Source organism: Lagopus muta, chromosome 2 (genome assembly GCF_023343835.1).
Source record: "Lagopus muta isolate bLagMut1 chromosome 2, bLagMut1 primary, whole genome shotgun sequence".
In the NCBI taxonomy this organism is placed as follows: domain Eukaryota; kingdom Metazoa; phylum Chordata; class Aves; order Galliformes; family Phasianidae; genus Lagopus; species Lagopus muta.
Genome location: NC_064434.1, coordinates 85,350,157 through 85,374,028, shown reverse-complemented (window position 1 = coordinate 85,374,028; position 23,872 = coordinate 85,350,157). Strand labels below are relative to the sequence as shown.

Here is a 23,872-nt window from a genome sequence, read left to right as displayed (position 1 = left end):
GAAACCAGCACAGGGGGCATGCTCACTTAAAACAAAATTTGTTTTCAGATTCTGCTGATGCAATAGAGTCTCCAAAGCCTGTCGAGGCTGTCATTTCCCTTTTCTGGTGGCTGATATGGAACAGGCAGTGCCCTACAGACACATCCTAAGTGTCTGGCATACTCACATTTCCTTTTGATGGTTTTCACATACAGCAAAATCTGTCGTTCTTGTGGAAGAAAGGCCTGATAGTAAACACAGAGAGAAGTTGCCTGTTGAATCCTTTCAGAGCCAAAATAATGCATGACTTCATGCAGGCTCCTTTTCTTATTCCTTCTTTGTGCTCATTTACCCACTAGAAGAGCAAACTACCCCCCATTGTCATCAATTGGATTACAGATTTCACTAAAACATAGACATCCACTTCCAGATTTGATGGTATTTAGGACTAAATTCAGAGCTCTGTATGCATCAGCCCAGCCCATGAGAGCTCTGAGATCACTGCAGGAGCCAGAGATACTTGCCATCCACAGGCCATCAAGGTTGAAAGAAGTCATTCATGGGAAAGTCAGAAGCTCCACATATATATGTGGATATAAGCAAGTCTCAACAACCACAAAAGCCAGTTGTTAGTGCTTCTCTGCAATGAGAAAATGGTTTCCATACTGCTTTCAGTTCCTTTTGCATGCAGTACAGTGAATCTTATCCTCGCACAGTCAAAGGGTAATCAAGATCTCATAAGTTACCAGGCCTCTTACTGTTATTGAATTTCCCTCCATTTCTTATCTTGAGTAGCTATTATGATTCCAGGTATTCAAGGGAATGTCACTCAGAAAAGATAAGGTAATAAGGCCATTGATATAGGACCCTTGTACTTAGATTTCTGCATACCTGGCTCCCTGTTTATATTATTAACCATGTCAGGAAAAAAAAAGGGGGGGGGGGTTTAAATTACCCAACATTTCCTTCTCAAACAGTGTGCGGAGTAGAAATTGCTCAGCAGATGTCATCTATCCTTCTTCATCAACAGAAAAGAGATTTTTTGGGTTAATTTTGCCTGTTTTCCTAAGGAATGCTGATTCTAAGGGGAGTGGGTCACCCCAAAATCCTCCATTAAAATATATCCATCTCACCTCTTTGAAATGAGAAATTAATTGCTTGAGTCTGTTTGACTAAGCTTAGGGGAAAAAACCCAACAACTTCTTTTTAGGCAGTAGGTCCCCTAGACCTTGGGGGAGGAATCTCATCTCTCCATTCTCTTCTCCCCAAATTATGTTCTTAATAAACAAGTTAGACATACAAATCAACGCTCTTCATTACATTCAGCAAAAGATACACAACCTGCTAAAACAATGCCAGTTGATAACAAGCACTTACTTTCACATTCAGAACTTCTCTGAAGACGAGCTTTGCCACACAGCCATTATTTAGTTTCCCATAAACAAGTCCAAAGATCTGCTACGGGATACATTCCTGTTAATGAAGTCCACTTTTGATCCGAGCCATCTTTTAAATGTTGATACCTTTCCAAATGCAATGAGAAATACTCAGTGTCCGGGAGAACCACTTACATCACCGATACATAAAAGAAGTCCTAAAATTGGCATACCTAGAAGTTCCCAAAGAACTTCAGGGGAAACAGTGTTTCTCCAAACTTGGCAAAACCCACATAAGATGGATAGGCCGATCTTGCAGCTTGGTATGGAGGCTCTGTGCTCTCCATCCCAACACTCCTGCCTCCTCTCCTAGATGCCAGGCTCTACCTCCTCCTTTACACCAGCTCTGAAACTCATCAGATTCATCATGCAAGCTGCCAGCAGGGTGCAAGACTCTGGATCAGCAATCTGAACCAGGTCAGTAAAAACGTGTCAGAAGAGGACAGACAGGAAAAGAAATTGCTCTCTTTTGGTGGAGGCCGCCTGCTACACCACCTCGAGTCTATCGTTTTCATTCCAACCTTCCGATAATGTCAGCAGATGAGCACTTACAGAGCTGGCTGTGGCCACCCTGTGGGGATGGTCCTGCCTCTAGCTGCCACATCTGCCCATTCCTGGGCAGGCACCAAACAGCTTCATCATCAGCCAAAGGCAATATCTAACTTCACTGCAAATGGAACAAGGTGGAAAGCCCAGTATCTTTGCCTTAAAGCACTGAGGAATGTGAGCCTAAGCCGAAGCATCACGACGTGAGGTTTCAGTGTCCAGAGCTAATGTGCTGCCATGCTCTGTGAGCTCAGCAGGCAAAACCTGCAATGTCCCACCTGACCCATGACAGAACACAGCCACTCTGTCAAGCCAGGTTCACTCTCAAGGCCAGCAAGAACAGACAGGACAAATGATTAAAAACACATAGTACGAGTCCCTTAGCTTTAATACTATTCTAGCAAAATGGCATAAGAAAACCAAGCATACCTTGACCATAACAATGAAATTTTGGGCCTTCTTTGAAAATGAGACTTTCAGGTGCACACGGTTTCTTTTTTTTTAAATGCAAGCTGCACACTCCAAAATGTGTTGAAAGACCTAATGGGTGGCATGCAATGCAATAAGGGATGGGATAGGGGATGAGGGCTGAAAATGGCAGAGGGACAATTTACATTTCAAAGTATTGGAAGAGTTGCACCAGATGTTTAAATGATGTTCCAAAAAAGGGCTTGTACCCTCTTATGTATTAACCACTGAAGCTCTGGTTTGCAGCATTCTGCATCTGAAATATACTTTAGAGCTGACTGCCCCAGTGATGTGGTCATTTCAACAGGCTACGTGGAACATGCCATGAATTTGAGCTTCTACACCTGAACTGGGGATAAATCGTCAAGCAAACTGCACTTAAGCTAGGGCCAAGATGCACCAAGTGAAGAGCAGCATGCCTGTGCTCTGTGGCATACCGCTGGGAACTATTTCCATGTTGAGCAATCCATGCAGATGTGTCCTGAATCAAGTTTAATTTTTCTGTGAACTTCTGTCAGGAACCAAGATGGAACGCCAAGAGAAAGTAAGGACACTGGAGCTACACCACTCTCTTCACCTGAGAAAGACAAACCAAGGAACCAACCAACCAACCAACCACACACAGACAACAACAAACAGAGAAATGGAGAAGACTAGGGATGAAAAGAAACAGAACTGCTGACTCAGCACATTGAAAAACCCCACAGTGATCATGCCATCTAAAATCAATTCCCTTTCCAAGATCTATACTACTACCTGCATTTCTGTGAATGTGGCTTTGCTGCAATTTCTTTCAGATCAAAACTGAAGCAAGTACAAAAGACTGCCCAGCCAACAGGACTGCAAGCGTCCCAGCTAACCAGCGTGCGATAGCAGAGACCTTGAAGCTCCTTCTCAGGCCACAGGTCTTATTTTTATGCAGACTGTATTGATTTATTGCGAGGTATCAGGAAATTTCTGAATGGTCTGGCCAGCTTCACATGCTTCGCTGACTTTTGAAATGAAAGCAACAGAGCTTTTGCTTAAGTCAACAGTGTAAGTCACTGGTTTAAAGGTCACCACTTGATTGCACAGCACAAGAAGCAGACACTTATCTTCCCAGTCCAAGGACTTCTGGCTTTCTGGGCAGCAGCACACAACACTGTAATGGATCATTTGGAAACACGCTTTTGCAGAGATATAAACAAAACAGGGTATAAGAGGACGGGCCTGTGAGCACAGGGTGTCTGGGCCTGCTGTCCCACATGTAGCCCTGGCTTTAGACGAGCGGTCACCAGGCCATCCCGGCAGCCTCCTCCCCTACACAACAGGCGGGATGTAGGGCAGCAGCTCAGGGCGCAGCCTGCACCAGTGCCCGCGCCATCACCCTGAGCCAGGGCCGCCAGGAGGTCGCAGGGAGGTGAGGGCATGGAGCTGGTAGATGCCACCGTCCCACATACACCATGGGCAGCAGTACGGGAGATCTTGATCTGCTTTGGAGAGGCAGTGCAGGGGAAGAGGTGGGCTAAAGCAAAAAGTGCACCTTGGGAAAGAAAAATCCCGCAACTCCACGGGGTGTGCACTCCCAGCTAATGCACTTATAGCTCAGCAAGTTGTTTCCAAATCCCAAAAGCGAGTCAGGACATCGGCCCAGCTGAGCTGCAACCGCAGCAAGGCCCCTCCTGCAGGCACCGGGGGGGCCTTGAGAGCAGCTCCTCCAGAACTGCTAAGAAAGCAATCCCCAGCAAATCCCATCGGACTAACCGTAAAAAAGGGCCAATCCCAGGCAAAACCTATCGGGCTGACCCAATGAAAAAGGCTGGCTGCTGTGGCAGGGCTGTGTTGTCATACATCGCTTACGTTTGTTTTAATTTTAAACCCGGAGTCAGCCCAAGGTTTGTTACACAAACATATGGCACCCGTATTACATTCTGCCTCGTATTTATAGAAAGTACTGCGGCAGTCCAGACAGTGCAAAGATGCCATAACGTTAACAACATTTATTATTAGTATGACAAAAGAACAAAAGTAAGCCTGTAGAAACCATGACTTAAAGTTGAAGGGGTTGATTGGAATAAGGAACCAAACTGCAGAGCTATTAGTGAAGAAAATCCCTCCAGCATTAACACACGCAATCCCCAGGCCACCGAGCGTTTTGTTATATAAACACGCCCCCAGAAAGGCAATTTCTTTAAAAATTCAAGCCCTGAACACTGATTACCATGTTTAATACCAGCCCGATTAGCACTGCTGAGCCCCAGCCTGGGGAGCGGTGAGGCAGAAGTCCTCATCCCTTTCTGGATCCTGCTGCTGAGGAGAGTGGATTTGGGACAAAGGGTGAATCTTAATGATGCCTTTTTATTGCCCTGCCACTTCCTCCTCAGCCCAAACAAGTGGGAAGGGTACCAGCATGTCCCCAGCAGCTATAAATGCCATTACTAGATTTTTCCATTCCAACTGCAAAGGTAACACGCAGCAGAGGCCGAATCCTCTACCCTTGACCTAAAAAGAAAGCAGGGGAAAAAAAAAAAAAGGGAAGCAGGAGAAAGCACCCCAGCAGCACTCGCAAGGCCGAACATTCTGGAAGAGCATATTAGCTTTGGCCGCTGCCCAGCACTAGCTGCAGGAGTGTGCTGGTTAATCTGTAGCCAGACTGAGAGCAATGGGGAGCAGGACAGGGCCACCCTGCAGGCAAGGAAGGGTGAGGGGCTGGGGGTGTTGCTTTTTTTTTTTTTTTTTTTTTTTTTCCAAAAAAATTTTATTGGGAGAACTACAAAACATTTACAGTACAAAGTTTACAGTCTCACACAATTTGTAGTGAACTGACTCCCGAAAAATATATTACAACTCAAGTTGACTTATCCTTTAGTTACATTCAAAACATACTTCTGTTAAAGTAGTCCAAAAGAGTACATAGTGCTCAATCTGTACCTATGTACAAACAAAACTAAGCTACCGCTCATTCATCCACCGTCCAGGAAAGTTTTGGAAAACTCCCGACTTTCTACATAAGAAAAAAAAAAATATTACATGTTTTGGAATTCAATTAAACAAGATATGCTCGTGAATAAAGTTTCAGATCCAAAGATGGCCGCCATTCTTACAAAATAAAGAGTGGTGAAATTTTGCTGTAGTCAAAACCCATCCCTACATTCAAATTATCACCTCAAGCATTAAGAGAAATACTCATTTGGTTGAGAAGTATTTAAGGCAAGCGTGGACCCTCCAGAAGGCACTGTGAGGCATAATACTGGGCACCCCAATTATTGCTACATCCGTTGAGACTACATCACAGTGTGAGTGGTGGAGTTAGGCAACGAGGAACACTTTTTGGTTATACTTGGAACGAGGCTGCATCAGGTTCGCCACTTTGAAGTCTGATTGCCAAAAGTCAGTCTCTTGTTGGTTTTCTTCTACTCGGACGGGCTACAACCATTTACATTCTAAAAAAATCCCATAGAAATTCCTCAAACTACTTCCACAGCATCGAGACCGATTTCTATACAGAAACCATGCAATCTTTCAGATTTACGTAAACAAGGAAAGAAATTAATGAAATAAATATTACATACAATCTCTTAAATTAAGAATTTTACTCATTTACAATAAAATAACCAAGTGAAGTTACAAAAAGGCATATATTACTGTGAAAAGAACACACTCCACATTTCGCCGATTAATAATGGCAATCATAATTTAAACATAATAAAAGAATATATATCTATTGCTTTTCATCATACCCGATAAATACAGTATGAACAAATTACCAATGCATACTTTTCACAAGATAATAAATAAGTTAAATAGTTTCATATTGAGTTGTGTGCAGTGACTCATTCATGCAATCAACTCAAAACAGCTAAAAAAAAATTAAAAAAAAAAAATCAGCAGTTATTCTCCAACAATTACAAACTAAACTCGGTCGAGTGCTTCCAAATAAAGCAACAACGAAAAAGAAAAGTTGTTCTAAGCCAAACATCCACTAAGTGGTGGCAATGGAACCAATATTAAACTTTGGAATGAAGGTTTTAGCATTTGTTATAATAATAATATATAGATATATAAAAAAAAATAGAAGGTTGTTATCAAGGCATATTCTTGGCAGGATGTTGGATTTCGCGCTGGAGAAGCTCGCGGTGGGTCCGGCCGCGTTCCCGGATGGAATGGTGCTGCTGGTGCGGATCAGAACTCGTCTCCGGAGAACGAGAAGGACAACTCCGAAACACAAATCCCCCTTCTTCCAAGGTCTCTCTAGAAAAATAGGTTTGTTCAGTTCACGTCAGTCGCCCTTTCGCACGACGCTTTTCGCTTTGTTCAGCTCTCGTGTGTACATCGATAGGTTACGCGTATAAAAAAAAAAAAAAAACAAACGACAACAGACAAATAGAGAGGGGGGCCGGCTCGCTCCCCGCGCCCCACCGCCCGCGGCCCCATCCTTCTTTCCTTCCTTCCACCCTTCAGTCGTCGGAGATGGAGAGGCGGCTGAAGATGGGAAGGCGGCGGCCCGAATCCAGGCCGGGCGACTCGGAGCCGCTGAGCGAGCCGGAGCTGAGCGAGCCGCTCAGGTAGCTCTCGCGGTCCGAGAGCGAGTCCGGCGGGCTGGGCGGCGCGTCGAACACGGGCGACTCGGAGAGGCGGCGCAGGGGCTGGAAGCTGAAGGGCGGCGAGGCGGGGGGCGGCGGGCAGCCCCCGGGCGGCGGCGGCGGCTGCTGCTGCTGGCAGCGGTAGTAGGCGGCGGCGGCCACGGCGGCCGCGGCGGCGAAGCCGGGCGTGTGCAGGGCGAGCGGCGCGATCAGGCTGCCCAGCTCCTGGCCCGAGAAGGCGAAGGCGTTGTTAGCGCAGGGCGGAGAGAGCAGCTCCTCGCAGTACGAGGCGGAGGCGGGCGGCGGTGGCGTGCGGGAGCCGCCGGGGCTCTCCAGCAGCGCGGCCTCCAAGCGGCCGCCGGGCTGCGGCGGCGGCGGGGCGGCGCCGTGCGGGTGCGGGGGGTGGTGTTGGTGGTGGTGGTGGGCGGAGAAGCCGGAGAAGCTGAGGCTGTGGTGCAGCTTGGGCCGCTCCCCGCCGCCGCCGCCGCCGCGCGGGTGCCCGAAGCCGCCGCCCAGCGGGTGCTCGCGGGGCGCGAAGGCGCGGAGGTCGCCGGTGCTGCCGGCGGGGTGCGGGGCCGCATGGTGGTGGTGGTGGTGGTGCTGGTGCGGCGCGGCGGCCGAGGGCGGGGGGGCGGCGGCCGTGCCCCCGCCGGGCGCCGGGCGGCGCTCGTCGGCGTTGTGGATGAAGTGGCAGCGCGGGCCGTAGGGGCAGAAGCCGATCGTGTGGAAGGTGCGGCAGAGCTCGGTCTTGTACTTGGGGTGGCGGGTGAGACTGCGCAGCTCGTGGAAGCCGTGGGCGAACTGGCACTTCTCGCCGTACTTGCAGGCGCCGCTCTCCTCGAAGGGGCGGCACAGCTCCGTCTTGTAGCGCGTGGAGTTGATGGGCGCCCCGCCGCCCCCCGAGCCGCCCCCCTTGCCGGCCGCCGCCTGCTGCTGCTGGAGCTGCTGCATCAGGTGCTGGCTGCGCTCGCCGTTCTCGCTGAAGGAGCGGTCCCGGAACTTGTTCTCCTTGTTCAGCAGGGCCGTGGGGCTGCCGCCGCCGCCGCCCCCGCCGCCGGAGCCCGGCTCCTTCAGGCCGCCGAACGAGGAGGAGGACGAGGACGAGGAGGAGGAGGACGAGCTGGAGCCGGTGGGGCTGGGGAACTTGGTGCCGGCGGCCAGGGCCGGCAGGTTGCTGGTCGAGTGCCGCCGCAGGAAGCCCGGCGCGAAGCTGGAGCCGGAGGAGGTGACCGGGGTGCCCACGGCCTTCTTGTCCAGCATGCTGCTGAGGTTGGTCAGCGACTTCTCCGTCTGCGGGGCGGCGGGACGGAAGAAAAAGAGCGGGTTGCAGCGGGACCGCGCCGAGCCCGCGCCGCCGCTCCGCCGAAGTCGGGCGGAGGAGCCCCGGCCCCGAACACGGCACCCCCCGGCGCCCCGCGCCCCCCTTACCTTGCACAAGAAGTCGATGTCGTAGAAGGCAGATAACAGCGTCGTAGACATCTCTAGATCCTGTAATGGTCGGAAATGCAGGAAGGACCGAACGATCCCGCTCTCCTCGGAGGGTTTGGAAAAGCCACGACGAGACGGGAGGGGGCCGCGTGCTTCGGAGCCGAGACGGTCCCGGCTCCTTCCCGGCGGGGCGGGCGGGACGGCGGGTGCCGGGCCGAGGCGGCGACGGCGGCTGCACAGCAGCGAGCGACCTGCGGGAACTCCGCGGCGCCCCGCGCCGCCTCCATATAAACGCCGCCGCCGCGGCCCGCAGGGGCGGGCCCCGCTCCCCCCCGCCCCGCTCCGGCCCCCGCCCCGCCCCGAACCGAGCGGCCCGGCGGCGGCCATGGCGGCACGGGCCCCGCGGGAAGGGGCCGCCCCCGCCCGCCCCGCCGAAAATAAACCCGTGCCACGTAACTGCCGCGGGACAAAGGGCCGCGCGCGGGGCGGCGGCGGGTGCGGGCTGCTGCGGGCTGCTGCGCCACGGGCCGCTCGCACCCCTCCTCCCCCCCGCAGCCCCGGACGGGCGGCTGCCCCGTGACAGTGGCGCAGCGCCTGCCCCGCGCCGCCGGGCGGGAGGCGAAGTTAGCGTCCGCAAGGCTCAAGAGCTCGGTGGTCGCCCTACTGCGAGCCGTGCCCGGCTGCAAACTTCCCACGTCAGCAGGAAGCGCGCGCTGTCAGAGCGCGTTTGCGAGCGCGGGGCTGGGGGTGGGTGCGTTCCTCGGCCGCCCGTTGGGCTTTGCCCCACGCCGCGCTCCTGTACCACCCTCCCCTCCCCCCGACCCATCGCCGGTGGGTCCGGCCCTTCGCGCCCCTCAGGGCCCCTCCGAGCTGAGCTCGGCGCCGCGCCGCCCCCTGGCGCCCGCCCCGCGTAACACTGCCGGCCCCGGGGAGTGCGGCCGTGCCGCCCGCGTGCGGTGTTGCCCCGAGCCCGGCGCCGCTGCTCCCGGCCCGTCCCTAGCGAGCTGCTGGGGCCAGCTAAGGGTTAAAGTCCTGCGAGCGGCTGGTGCGCGGTAACTGCGAGCAACGAGACCGCCAGGCGGACCTTTATTTGCTCCCTATAAAGTAGGGGGGAGCGCGGCGCTTGCTACACAAGCCGTGAGGCACCGTGCCACCCAGTGCACCCGACTCGTCCTCGGGGCCCACGGAGCTGCCAGAACGCGAGCTGCCGTCTCACGGCCACCGCCCGGCACAGCGCGCGGCACAGGCGCCCAGCTCTCATCGCGGCGCTAACTCTGCCCTTTGAGCGAGCGGGCGCTTCGCTTTAAGTAACATACGTCACCCCGAGCCCTGCAACTGACAGCGAGCGCTCGGATTCCCGCTCACGCTCGAGCCCCGGTGCGATCTCGCGCCCCCGCCAAGCCCTGCCTGGAAGCGCAACCCGCTCCGCAGCACAACAGCCTCGCGCCCCACCTCCGGCCGCGCGGCCCCCGCCCGCCGGCGCCGCCGCGCACGGCGGTGCTCTACTGCCACCTGCTGGCCGCCCTTGGCGCTGCACGGCCCGGCCCGGCTCTCCCGGTTGTCCCGGAGCGGCGGCAGCGCGGGAAGCGCCGCACACAGCGCCGCTGCTCGACTCGCATCGAGTGAAAGCGGTTTGCAAAACGTCAACGTTTCACGACAGCGGCCATTCGATTTGCAGAAAATGCGGGCACGCGAAGCGTTAACTGATGCAGGTCCATCTACAAGGCTAATAGCAAAGTGAGGTTCAGAGAAGAATGCAGTAACGTTTAAAACACAGTCAAAATCTTGTCAAGGGCAAAGAAAGAAGCCAAGGTTTATTTAAGTAACACTTAAAAATTTACCCTATCCATTTAATAATTACCATTCCACACATAGAAAGAAAAAAAAAAAACCTAAATTTTTCTTGGTATTAAAATACAGAAGGTCAAAACTTGGACTAAAACGTACCCTAACAGGTGGCCTGCACCTGGCTGAATGGAAAATATTAGGCTGAGCTGCTCTACTTCCTACAGTAGCAACAACAAACCATGCTCAGCCGAATTAAATTAGCAAATGCATTTAAAGGGAACGGTCCCCAGCAGCACACCTGACAAAAAACGAATGGACTCACGGATGGAAAATGCATTGGAAGCATGAATAGTGAACAGTTTGTGGCAGGCTTCCTGGGCTCATTATGGCCATGTCTCAGCTCCACGGATACCCTCAGGATTGGCTCCTTGCTGAGCCTACAGCTCCCTGAGAATGAACTTTTAAGAACTTTGTAGCTTTTTAGGAACTTTTGGTAATTTACTTTTTCAGATTTCAATCTTTGCCCTTGTCAACAGACCGCAGCAAATTCAATATTTTAAGGCAGAGTGATATTTGCTCGTTCTGAATGGCCAATTTTGTGAATTCTGCCGTTTTCAAAAATTCTGGACTTGGAGGTAGGGCTGTAAGGACGCGGGCAATGAGCTGGGCTTGGTCCTGGGCCCTTTGGGAGAGTCGGTCAAGCTCTCCTCCATCCGGCAGAGCCAGGTGGGTCACCTGGGAGAGCAGCAGCAGGTGCTTACCCAGCAACCTGGCACTGGTCAGCTTCTCTGCCCAGAAGTTCACTTCCCCTTTGTCAAACAGGCACTCGTCTTCTTCCTAAGTGGAAACACAGCCATTAGGAAAGGACCCATGTGGCATGGCAAGTGCTAAGTGAGGCTGTAGCGAGGCAGGAGAGCATGCAGTCTGAACCCAGCAATCAGCAGCAATGACACTAAGTGCAATTAGCTGCAGCTGCAGCCAGCAGCCATTTGTTAAGTACCTCTTGATTTATTTCACTGTTTGTTGGTCTTTTAATTTCGTGCTGATATTGCCAGGCCACTGACATCAAACTCTATTTATTTATTCTAAGCACTGTCCATGTGATTTATTTTTTATTTTTAATTGTAATACAATTAATATTGGAGTAATGACCATCAGTCCACTCCACTATTCTGTTCCACCCCACCACGGGCCTGCAGAAGCACAGCAGCCCTGCTATGGGACAGCAGCGGGTGTCACTTACTGGGGTGGATGTCTGCAGGCCTCCCCTTGGGTCGCTGTCTCCCAGCAGCCACCCCAGCAGCACTGGGATGCCAGCATGTGTTTGCCCCCACTGCTGGAGCTGCTCACACAGTGTGCCAAAGGCCAAGTCCAGGGCCAGGGGTGCGTTCATGACCCTGAACGTGAAGCCTAGCAAGAGAAAAGACATGCACTGATGTATAGCAAGACCAGGATTTACACAAACATGTTTATAATGATGAATCAGACTGCAAGCAAGTTAGATGGATACTTGTCTCTGTGACACTTGGAGCCTTTTTTCCAGTTCCAACATCATACACAAAGCAGCTGAAACACTGATGCTTGATACTTTTTCCTGCTCACATAGTGACATTCCTCACTATGGATGTCTGTACACAGAGATGTCTGTTAGAAGCGCTTCCAGAGATTGTGTCCTGACACCCCAACATGGTGACTATTTACACAAACCTGCAGCTATGCCATAAATCTGAGCTGATGACTCACTGGAACCCAAAGCCTACATTATATGAGCTGGGATATAAAATGAGTCACTATTTGGTATGCAGTCCCTTTGTACATGGTACAATATACACATACGCAACATGTATTGCGTATACATAACATACATACATACATATATATATATATATATATATATATATATATATATATACATACATAACATGCATGTATACGCAACACTGCAATTTCCAGTTTATAAAATGACCGGTTATGTAAAATCTAATATATAAGCAGATTCCTTTTCATAGTGTTTCATAAAAATCAAAGGCAATTAGATCATTTCTATCCTCTCGAGAAATAGCATTCCCCCGGTGACGTACAGCTACTTCATCTGTTTTCCATTTTCCTGCCCAAATCTGCTTTCCAGCCGCACTTTTTCAGGGTGATTTTAAAAAGAGGCCTTCTTGACATCATGCAACACGATGTCAAAACACAACACCATTACAAAACAAACTAATCAAAACTAATTTCTTAATGGTTGCAGTCTCTGAGTATAGCAGCAGTAATGCTGCTCTCAGCTTTGGCTTTGATTATAACCAGATCCGAGTTAATAACATCTCTCATTATGATGGAAACGTACAGCTCAGGACCAAACAGAATATTCAAGTCCCTTCTTGAACAGAAAAGCATGAACATTAATCGTCTTTTCAAGACCACAATGTCCACATTTTTGGAATGTGGAGAGAGCAACATTTTTCAACCAAGAATTATGTTTTAAATACACATACACACACACAGGCTTTTCCCATACACGCCATGCCTCCTTTGCACAAAGGGTTTTATTACCAAACAACCACAGCTAGTAGATCCTTCACAGGAAATGAGCATTTGGACTTCACTTGCAGAAACAACCCCCTACTGCAAAGCCATGTTCCAATTTAAACAGCAAAAAGGCATCACCTCCCGCATAAACCCACAGAACTTTCGAGAAGGTAAAACATATTATCCTCTGGCTAATTATTTAGAAGAATGCCAACGGAGTTTATATGTTTGAACCCAGTTGGGTATGTACTGGAAAAATGAAGATGTCTGCTCACAGTTTCAAAATTCATATCACCAGAATTATATATATGACTTCAGATTCCTATCATTGGTGTGTTCTGATAGTGAAAGAACTTTTTGCTTTGCACTGAGGAAGACTACCAGATGTGATTGAGATCCATATTCCAGCTGTTATGCAGGAACACTGGAGGCCAGTTTGCATCACAGCTGGGATTAGAGAACGTTATCTGGAGAATGGTGGTGAAAGACTGATTATTTAAGGGATAAAAGAATAAGGAAAGTGGGAGTAATCAATGTAGAAGACTGCAGACAAAATGCTTTGCAATACTTGAAAACCAATAAACCAATGTAATTCAGGATTACGTTCAAATGCATAAAGAGGTATTTTTACAGCAGCAGTAAAAAGGCAGGCTCTCCATTATTGAGGAGTCATACAGCCACTACCACCGCAGAGTGCATAAGGTGCCTATCAGGCTCTGTAAGCTGCTGCCCTGCTTATTCATTCGCAATTAAAATGCTGATAAGAAAAAAATGACACATAATAGATTATTCACATGAACACTTCATTTAACATTTACCACTTCCAGACTCCAGGGCTGAGCACATACAATTATCTTTCATGTATTCCTTCTTAATTTTCAGGAACATAACACTCATAACCTTTATATAACGGTGCCACTGTGTAATTAATAGAGCTAAATGAAGCGCTGTCAGTAAATAATCAGTAGCCAGCCCTTGATGGATGAGCTGATTCTAATTCAGTGCGTTTACTTTCAATTTTAATTAGTGGCATTGTATTCTACAAAGCAAACAGTTCCCTCACCCATGTGACGATCTAACATTGTATGAGAGGGCTGAGAACAACTTACAAGGTGTCAAAATAAATTTGGAGTACAAAATAAGAAGTCACAGTGATTACACATTCTTATATAATGTAATCCTTTAAAAAGAATCAAGTAATATTAAATTCCCAGAACAAAACCCACCGGTTTTACCAAGTACCATACATCTCAATAAACCCTGCAAAGACAAATCACGACTTTCAAAGCAGTCTCTCCTCTTTTTTAAATTAACTAACTAACTCATATGAAATACTAAGTGCACTAAGTGTAGATTGGTGGATTTTTTCTTTTTTTTTTTGCTAGAAAAAATACAGGTATAAAAATGCTATGTGTTTCCACATACAGGTACTGATGTAGCACCATACATAATCCTTTTTGGTACAATAATCCTTTTTCCAGATGCATGCTCGTTGCAGCTGCTGACAACTGCTAAGCAAACTCTTCACTTTAGAATTGCTGGAATTTACAGACACTTTAGATTACTGGAAATTTTTCAAATAGATACAGGAAACTTTGAACTACTAAAGACCACATGCATTACAGAATGCTTTGAACCAGTTCTATGTTTTCTCCTAAATGTTAATTCACATTGGTATGTCTTATCTTTCTTCCAGCAGTTCTGTGCTAACACAGAGAGGCATATTCCTGTAATGAAGCCGTAGCTACTGAGAAGACTCCTGATAACTACAAAGCATCTGATCCAGGAGTATGTATGATTTACTGAATGTAGGTATTTTTGAGCAGAAGAGCAAAATAAAACAAAAAAGTTGGGAACCTCAGCCACTCAGTCTTCATGTCTGTATTAATGCCATATAATTGAATAGCGTGGGTAAAGGTTGTTTTCAAGATAACATTATTTATATTTCATTTTTATCCTAGTTTTATATTAGTTATTAAAAATGGTGATATTTGAAAAGAACAGACTGTAAGATTGCTCCTACAGAAAGTGCCAGAAATCTCATGTGTTATGATATTTGTCAAAAACGTCCATGACATATTCTCAGCTTCTTTGCTGGTCAATTCACTAATCCCATTTTCTCAGCGTGTAAGAGCATACAATTACAAACTCAAAGCCCACAGAAGCTGTTTACTACACAAAAACCTGATGAAAAAAGACCCTTGCATCAAAACCTTCCAACACGCATAGCCCAGACAGACAACAGATGAATAAAACGAAGGGATGAAACTTGTTTGCAAAGAATGGCTCACAAGCAGTGTTATTTTTATCTTTTTCCTAACAATAACATACATAGATACATATTGCCATAAAAATACTGTTCAATTTGCCAACACAATCTTATGGCAGAAACTACCAAAACTACAAATCTGTGATGCTCTTTCTTTTCTGTCAAGATCCAAATGCCTTCTAGTGCCTGCTTGCAAACTGCTCTCCATGCAGTGTTGTACCATCTTCTGTTACATACATTTCTGGCATTCTGATGAAAACTCTACCTGACTCTAGAGTTGTGGTTTACAGAGAAGCTGATGTTGCCAGGGTTTTCCTTTTCAACAGCTCATCAGCCAGTACAGACCCACACCTTTTGAAAGACCTAAAGGCTACTCTTAAGATCATGGAGCATATTTTGGTCCAAACCAATCTCCTCCTTCTATCAGGTTGAGAAGCCTCAGGTGGTCTCCTGATTGAACTAACCTCTATAAGCAGCAACAGCCAAGAAGAGAGGAAAAAGCCTCACTGCTAGAACACGTTCACCACAGTGTGCTGGAGGTAACTGTTCAAAGGAACCACTGCAAAAGCTTCTATGTTGCCTGGCAGCAGTTCTTGCAGGTGTCTAACAAGCAAATTATAAGCATAGCTGCTTATATATTATCTCAATTCTGAATGGAAAATACCTATCTTAGAAAAAAATTTCAACAATCCATCAGAGATCTACTTGCCCTTCACGAAGGTGAGACGATGGATCAATGATTTCATCTGAGAATGAGCTGGTTTCTGGTATATACCAAAACACAATGAAGCCTACTTGCCCCCTCGTTCCTCTGCTACCAGAAGTTGACCAGAAGTCAACACAAAGGCATACGGATCCTAATTATGCTATTGTGGCTTAGGCAGTTATAGAGTACCAGGAAGGACTGCATGATATTACTTTCCTAGATGATGTTCAAATTTCACACGAAAGCAAGAAACTAATTTTTCTCTCACACAACTCTTACCTCCTAGGTGACTTCCTTGATTTTGCAGCTTTAGCAACGCAGAGCATTTCCCCATTATGTGGGCACACTTCTTTGGAAATCTTTTTGGCCTGGTTGCATAATATTTGAAATATTTGAAGCTCAGGTACTTCCAAACTGCTGTTGTCAAGTGAGTAACAGCTGGATCAAAATCTGCCTGGAAACTGCCAGCCATTGTGTCCATATCCCAAACATTGGTGAGGCAACTTCACCCATGTCCTCATCAGGCACTACACCACCTCACAGGCCTTGACACAGTCAGGTGGATCATTAACACGCAACATGGCTTATTTGAATTACTCTGAGGCATTCTTCCAAGCAAATGTATAGGAGGAACAGGAACTGCTTATTCTTGCATGCAATGAGACTGTATATACATAGACTCTTGGAGTGACGAACATTATTTCATCAGTAATCAGAATCCATTAACTGAAAGTCTGACACAGATACAAATATATTTGTACACGTGACACTAGAGCTATCAATTTTACATTTGTATTTTCCATTTCTTTCCAAGTCTTTTGTGGACTTGGTTTGTGTCTCTTCAAATGAGAGGGAACTGAAAGAGTGCTGTGAGTGCTCTCCCCAGAATATGGATGTCCTCTGAACATAAGCATTTCTTGCACAAGTGAAAAGTGAAGGAAAATTTTTCTCACATATGAGTTCAGGTAGGATTTGTGAACACCAGGGACTTCCTGATCACAGGGAAGAAGCCTTTTCTTCTATTCTCTCCTCATTTAATATATAGCTTTGAACCTTTTTTATTCCAAATATTTCAAAATATCCAAATAGGAAGACAGAAAGACTAACTAACCCGTGACTCTCCCTCATTCATCACTACATGGAATGCCTCCCCAAGTCACTTGCATTTGTATGTTCACAGAAATAACAAATGACATGATCTGTTTTCTGTGTGTAGAGAGGAGAGATGTGAAGATTAAGATTAAAAATCTTGACTGATCTGAGGCTTCACGACTTGTTTTCTGACTACTCAGCATCCCATGTTTTAATATTCAAAATTAGTTTGCCTCTGGCTTCTACTCTGTGTGCTCTGAACTCCTGCAACTCATGCCTCCAAGGGACCTAGGTAAGCAGTCAGCAAGCTAGTGACCTCTTTTCTAAACTGGTTGAAATAACTTGCTTACCTGCACAAAACAGCTCTCTGGGATAGGCAGGAATAGAATGCTAATCACAAGAGCAATACTAAGTGGCTTTGGCATGTTCTTTCTTGTGATCCTGTCTTACTTTATCACTCTGCAAATGAGGTAATGCTGTTAGAGATGTTTCCTATGCTGTATGTTCCTGATTCAACATCAGAGCAAATCTGTCTTGTTGAATGAATAAGAACTTTTGGGGAGGAAAAAAAGAAAAAACAGAACAAACAAAAAAACCCACTGACAAAAACAAACAGTCATCCTGTGATAATGTAGATAGCCCCTGCCGCCTTATTATACATGCAGCACAACATCTTTGAATGAAGGTTGCATTTCCTATCCTTTAGATTCTTGGCTTTTGCAATCATACCACCACTCTTAGTGTAGAGAAGATGGGAAGACAGCAGTGTGACTGCACAACTTTCCAAGTTTCAAAGCAGAAAAAGAAATCTACACCATATCCAAATAATGTGACATTATATTGAGGCTCATGAGCTGAAAAACAATGAAATCACAAGTCTGACCCCTCAGACATCTGTCACTAAAAGCTATTGAAGTAAGAGCAAATGGTAACAGCACAGGAGATGTGAGGTGTACAGATAGCACAGCTCCTATGTCTTCTATCTAGCCCCAGGCAGCCAATTCCATAGCATCTCAACGCAGGTCATTATCTTGACCACTTAAGTCCTCCTTTTCTTTTGAAAACTCAAGGTTTGACACTCAGCCTCTGAGTGACCTGCAGTCATGCTGTCTCCCAAAATACTGGAGAGTTCCCTTTTTATCTTCATTCTGCTTCTTCCCTACATTCTTCTTTTGCTGAAGCCAGACCAGTCTCCTCTCACCACAATCCTCACTGAAGATCCTCCTCCTTTATGCCTTCCTCTTGCACTAAAAAGAACAAGGCTCCTCACCTAACTAGGCTGAACTCTCAATAGTTCATCTTAACTTTTCCAACAGCCTGCAGAATTTTGCTGAGGTCTCTTTTATCCATTCTATAACCAGAAATGATAGCCAGTTTCTCTATATTTTGCTGTAACAACAATGTCCACAAGTATTAATGAAAGCACATTTCAGGTTTTCATTTCAAGTACCTAAGCCCACCCTGGCCAGAGCTACCTGAAGCAACACTTGCAGAGTCCTTCTGAGGCATTGTGTGCCTGGCATATGGCACATTCAATAACCCCACTGGGGAACACAAGTAAGAAATGCAGGAACAGAGAAATGTAAGTTGTTTACTGAGCACAAAAATCTTTGGAGGTTTTAGCTTTTAGACTCCATGAAGTTCCTACTGAAACATTTCATGGTCTTATTTTCTCAGCAACTCTTGCACATATTTCATCAGAGTGTCTTGCTCCAAAACATAAATATATTATAGCATTCAAAAGAAAAGACCTTCAGTTCTTTTTGTAATCTGCATAAAGAAGACACGATTCCCTAACTTTGCATACAGATTCATATATAGATTTGCATGTACTGTAGTAAGAAAAAAATATATCTTTGCAGTATGGAAAATTTCAATACCAACTGTTAAGAACTAATGAAAGTATCTGAAAAACATGGCTTTATAATGAGAGGTGTCAGGTAACCTAACAACAGACCATCAGCCTCGCTTACAAAAATATACAGTTCATGCACAATTCATTTAATTTACAAGACAAATTTTAAAGAGGAGATGGAGACAGAAAAGCAATAGGCTGTTAAATTTACAGAAGTCAATGGAAGGTCTATTGAAAAGGTGTGAGAAATTGGGAGGATGAAGTCAGAGGGCAGGTGGAGATGAAGAGAGCACTCAGTGCACAGAAACAATAACAGTGCTGCTATATTTTATTCAATCACACTGACAATCTACAAGAATAAACAACATCAAAGGGATTTTTGTTCCTTTAAAATAATAATAAGGAAATCAGCAGGCATGCTTTTGTGTACGTGGTTTCCCACCACAACTTCTGAATGAGCTGTGCAATTTCAACCCAGTCTGTCAAAAAAGGGCAAAGGAATCCAAAATATTTTGGCTTGTTTCTATGTAACTAGCCAGCTGCATAGAGAAAGAGACCTAGCAAAAGTTGAAACTTCAGTGATCAGACATGAGAAAATCCATACAAAACAAATCCATGAGAAAAAAAAAAAAAAGCTCCCTTTATTTCACTGCTCAAGGAACTTTTCCTTAAATAAATAATGCTATGTGCAGTTAAACTCCACACTGACGTATGTAACAGACACTTATGTCTTATTTTTCATTCTACATGTTTAAAACTAGTTTTCTTCAGGGAAGACCGTATCCTGCTATAGCCAGCCATGGGTATCACAGCCTTCACCATTACTTGTGAGAATCATGTCAAATCCTCTGCTTTAGAGAATATACCTTTATTCTGTAACAACCCTCCACAGAGATAATCATGCCAAACTTACAACACAATACAAAGCAAGGCAGCTAAAAAGCAAGAGCTGCAAATATTGTCTCTGCTGCTTCTGGGAGTTTGAACTGAAACCACTACTGTGTTCTGTAGACCAGCACAGGATTCACTTCATGTATTTAAGTGATATTTCACCCTGAGATCCCTTATCTCCAGGATCTCCTTACATCCTGTTTTATTTGCATTCCTGGGTCTGCACCAATCTCACATTAGAGGAGTTTGAAGTCACTGGCTCCAAACAGTCAAGTCCTCTCTACTTTGGCATATATCCTAAGAAACCATTTCTCTTCTCAGTAAGATCTTGCCTAATTTCACTGGTCTATACAACACACATTGCTTTAGAAAAAGGAAAGCAATATTGAAAATATCTTTTCTGAAAGACCCTTCACTTGTTCAATAACACCATTTTTTTGATGCTACCACTTTAATTTTCACAGGAGATGAGATGTATCTTGTTTCCTTGACACTTCTGAGATGCAGTAGTGATAGAATATGGAGTATTTGAATACTATATCGTGCTTCTTAATGTCTGTACACTAGACAGAGAGCTTTCAGTAAGAGGAAATAGAAGATGAAAAATCAATCTTCTCTTGTTTACAGCAAATGCAAGTTAAGTTGAGCATTCTACAGCCAACACAGTTACATGCTAACTTTCATAAACCTTACAAATTTCATAATGCAGTACATCCACAGAAGTTCAGCAGGATTTATGCAACTTCAGCTACTATCTGCTACTTACATGTACTGCACTAATATGTAGCATTGCTCTAAACACACTTCTGTTGTGTTAATACTGCTGCTTGATTCATATGGAAAATGTTCTGCATATTCAAAGTATCTCAAGATTAGATAACAGAATTAAACTGGGAGATTTGTTCACAACAGATTCATTCAGTAATTAAAAAATAGCAACAAACACCAAATGAACAAAAAACCCAACATTTTTAAAAGTATATGTTTAAGAGCCTAAGTTTACACTCCACCAACCTGAAGTTCTAGTATTACAGTGCACAGATTCTGGAATTAGGGAAAGAAGGTTTTGTTTGGGTGTGAATTTATAAGAATGAGTAAGAAAAACCTAAAAAGTGTAACTGTTGTCTTCAATACAAAAATAAATAAGCTTGTGTGCATCTGTACAAGGGAAAATAAAAGTGTAATTAGCATAGAACATGAAAAAATGAATGGGTTTTATTAGTCTTGGTAATAAGATATTGTAAGTCTAACCTCTACAGTGATCAAGCCAAGTGTATAAGTTAATCAAGGCTTTCACTGAAGTATTTCTGTTAACACTTTCATCTTACCAGTGGGAATTATTTATAAAAACCTTTTCCACTGCTAGCATGACAAGGTGATCATTAACACAGCACAGACCATGCAAAGGAATGAAATTAAAAACACGCGAAAGTGGCATGATGCTGGTACTGTAAGCAACTACCATAAATCATTCTGCTCCTTGAAATGATTTCAATAGTCTTGCTTGAAATCAAACAATCAAAAGCCTTTTACAAAAAGTCTAATTCTTGAAATTTAGATTTCTAGTTTTCCCAAGGAAGTCCTACTTGACTTTCTCATGCATGAGAAATCAGTTTGTTCAGAAGCCAGTTCCAAGTTCCTCTTTTAAGAGCTCACTTGGAACTGATTACAGAAGAAAACAACTTTTACACATCTTAGGTTTTGAAGTAAGGACCTGCTGCGTCCCTTCACCCTCAACCTTCCTTCACCGCCACCCCACCACTAATTAAAGCAACCGAATCAGTGGGAAGTCTACAGCTCAGGGAATTGGTGATCCCACAAAAACAACTTTCATTCTCTGGTGCTGTTTGGTCCTGGCACAGGTAGGTTCTATCTTGGTCATTAAAAATGCCGAGTGCTGACTTATGTGAACAGAAGCCAGTGGTTTAGGTTAGTCTGCAAAGGCATTTGTGGTCCTCACCTTGCTCTCACGCACACATGCACAAACTGTGTAAAAAAATTTGCTTGCAGAAATGTATAATCTCCTTGGTGAAATCCCACTCAGTGGAAAATGACATTACTAATAAAAAAGTATCATACACGCATGCCCTGGAATGAGGGCTTTGCAGCAGATGTGTTTTGCACAGGGCTACACACAGGCTATCAGCTTCATTCTTTCAGAGGAGTTATCTTACAGTCAAGTTCGATGCAAAGGGCAGAACAACAGATAGCACTGTCGTTATCTCTGTTGCAGAAAGACAGAGACCTTCACTCTCCACAGCTGCCAAATGAAGTTTTCTGTGAGCAATGTCTTTACAAAGAAACAATGGACTACTTCCTATAGCCATAGATGTACACTTCTCAGCATGTATTCTTCTATATAAAATACAGATGAATATTTAAATTGAAGTACTATATATTTAGTCTAAGTATGAAGAGTTTTACGAACTAGATTTCTACAGTACAAGTTCATTGAAAACTTGTAAAATTTTGCAAGCTCTCCAGCCCATAATATTTTTTCAGCTGCAATCCCAGGTCAACCTTTACAAAGCATACTGCTGTGATAGATACATGTACTTCCAGAACGCAGTTCTCAAATGCGCTGTGAGGGCGGTGTTTAAGACACCAAAAATACCACAGATGCTGGGCTGTATCTGTTTGTATTGCTTTCCTTCATGTGACCTCCTCTGTCTTAAGCCATCTAAGGAGGACAGAGACAGTTGTAGGTTATGGATAACTCAGACATTTTTGTGCTAGCACCCTATTTGCTCCAGCTTTTACCCGTGCCAGCTAATGAATGAAAAGTTACACACTTCCATATTTTGTTTTATTCAAGTAATACATTCTAATCTCGGTAGGAATACTGTAGCAAAATGTTATATAGATTATAGGCTAAATCCTATCAGCACCTTTATTTGTCATGGAACCTCTGTTCTGTCTCTAAATAAATCTGTTAAAATCATATCTCAAAATTCTAGATTGGAAGATGCTAAACATTTTTGTTGATTCTTAGCATGCCCAGAATTAGCAGTGTAGAATGCCAGCTACAGGAAACAACAAACAAACCCCCAAACCACAAAGCTTTGTGACTTAGCTGTAACAAGTAGTCAGCACAGGGCAGATAATACAATTTGTTTTTACCTAGCATTTCTTACAAAGGCAGACAACACAATGAACTTTGGGTCCATGAGCCCAAAGGTAACTTCCAAAGAGTTTTCCATATAAAATATTTAAGCCAATTTTCTAGCTTTTTCTGCCTGCTTTTCCTCTGCATCCAGGGAAAATACCTACACATTATTCAAGAGTCACCATTAAGACAGGAAAAAATCATATTATAAATGCAATCTGAAAGACTTAAATTACTTCCTAATCAGATCTTCCAATAATTTTCATAAAAATAGGAGACATTTTTAGGGTATAAAATTAGAATGTCAGATAAAAAAGAAATGTTACAGATTCTGAATTTACCTATAACATTATCATACAACTAGGCCATAGGTCAAATCTGCTTCTGGAACAGGACTAAATTTATTCTAGAAAAGAGACCAGATGAATTCATTTACACTTGTAAACCTCAATTCTTTCATCTTGCAACTGACCTGTAATTGTACCCTTCTTAGAACTATTACAGCAGATGTAAAAAACACCAAATTATAGCTTCTAGCCACAGTAAATATTTCATAATCTCTACCACGTGTCATTTTGCTTTCTGGAGCAAGCTTCTTAGATGTAAGGTCATCACAGTCATCAGGTAGTCACCAACTACCACAGATATTACCATCTATTAGTTTGCTGTGATTAAATTGAATCTTATATATGCACGAAGCAGTATTTACCTTTAAAAACACAGAAGAGGAAAAACAGATGCAGTCAGAGGTATTGTCTGCAAGTAGAAGCCTGAATTTTCAACGTTTTAAGGAGCGTGTCCTCTGTGAACCCTACTCTACTTACAATCCTACAATTACAGACAGTGTTGGTGCATTATCTGTGATGTTACCTTGCACAGCCTGTGGTACTTTTCAGTAACATCTAGTGCACTTCCCAGTGCAGAGCGTTCTAGTAATTCCCAGCAGCTCCCCCTCCAGCTCCCTTGTTAGAACCCCTTTCAGCGTATTCCAGGAATACACTCACAGCTGTTTGACCTTTCCTCCTGTCCTCAGCATGCTTTATCTAACATAACCCAAGAGCTTTCACCACCTTGTAGTGTCTGTGAATACACAGTCCTGCACTGTATTTGATTATAACACTGCAAACTGCTGCCTGTATTTGACACTTTACCACTGAGGTAGCAGGAAGTATTTCTTTTAACATAGACTATTACACAAACACCACACACAACCTTAATAAAAT

The 23,872-nt window shown here is 45.0% G+C and overlaps 2 protein-coding genes across 6 annotated transcripts in view; both read right to left on the bottom strand.

The window, feature by feature from the left end:
- THADA (THADA armadillo repeat containing) overlaps positions 1 to 23,872 on the bottom strand; it is a 301,092-nt gene that overhangs the window by 82,523 nt on the left and 194,697 nt on the right. For 3 of the 5 annotated variants that reach the window (XM_048934787.1, XM_048934785.1, XM_048934786.1), the window contains 2 exons: positions 11,451 to 11,617; positions 9,902 to 11,044 (listed from right to left, as the gene is read on the bottom strand). The exons of the other annotated variants lie outside the window; for them this stretch is intronic. In XM_048934787.1, the coding sequence (XP_048790744.1) occupies positions 10,721 to 11,044; positions 11,451 to 11,617 (491 nt within the window). In that variant the 3' untranslated portion in view covers positions 9,902 to 10,720. Of the gene's footprint in view, positions 1 to 9,901; positions 11,045 to 11,450; positions 11,618 to 23,872 lie in introns of those variants that run through there. 5 annotated transcript variants of the gene reach the window in all.
- On the bottom strand, positions 4,394 to 8,582 carry ZFP36L2 (ZFP36 ring finger protein like 2). The gene is made up of 2 exons (XM_048934810.1): positions 8,420 to 8,582; positions 4,394 to 8,281 (listed from the first exon to the last, which is right to left on the bottom strand). The coding sequence occupies exons 1-2, from the start codon at positions 8,468 to 8,470 to the stop codon at positions 6,866 to 6,868; spliced, it is 1,467 nt and encodes a 488-aa protein (XP_048790767.1). The 5' UTR covers positions 8,471 to 8,582; the 3' UTR covers positions 4,394 to 6,865.

Bases quoted from the DNA above. Each gene is read 5' to 3' on its own strand.
- ZFP36L2 (XM_048934810.1), bottom strand. From the start codon at position 8,470: ATGTCTACGACGCTGTTATCTGCCTTCTACGACATCGACTTCTTGTGC. The intron at 8,282-8,419 runs GTAAGGGGGGCG...GCCGCCCCGCAG, and splicing joins ACATCGACTTCTTGTGCAAG to ACGGAGAAGTCGCTGACCAA.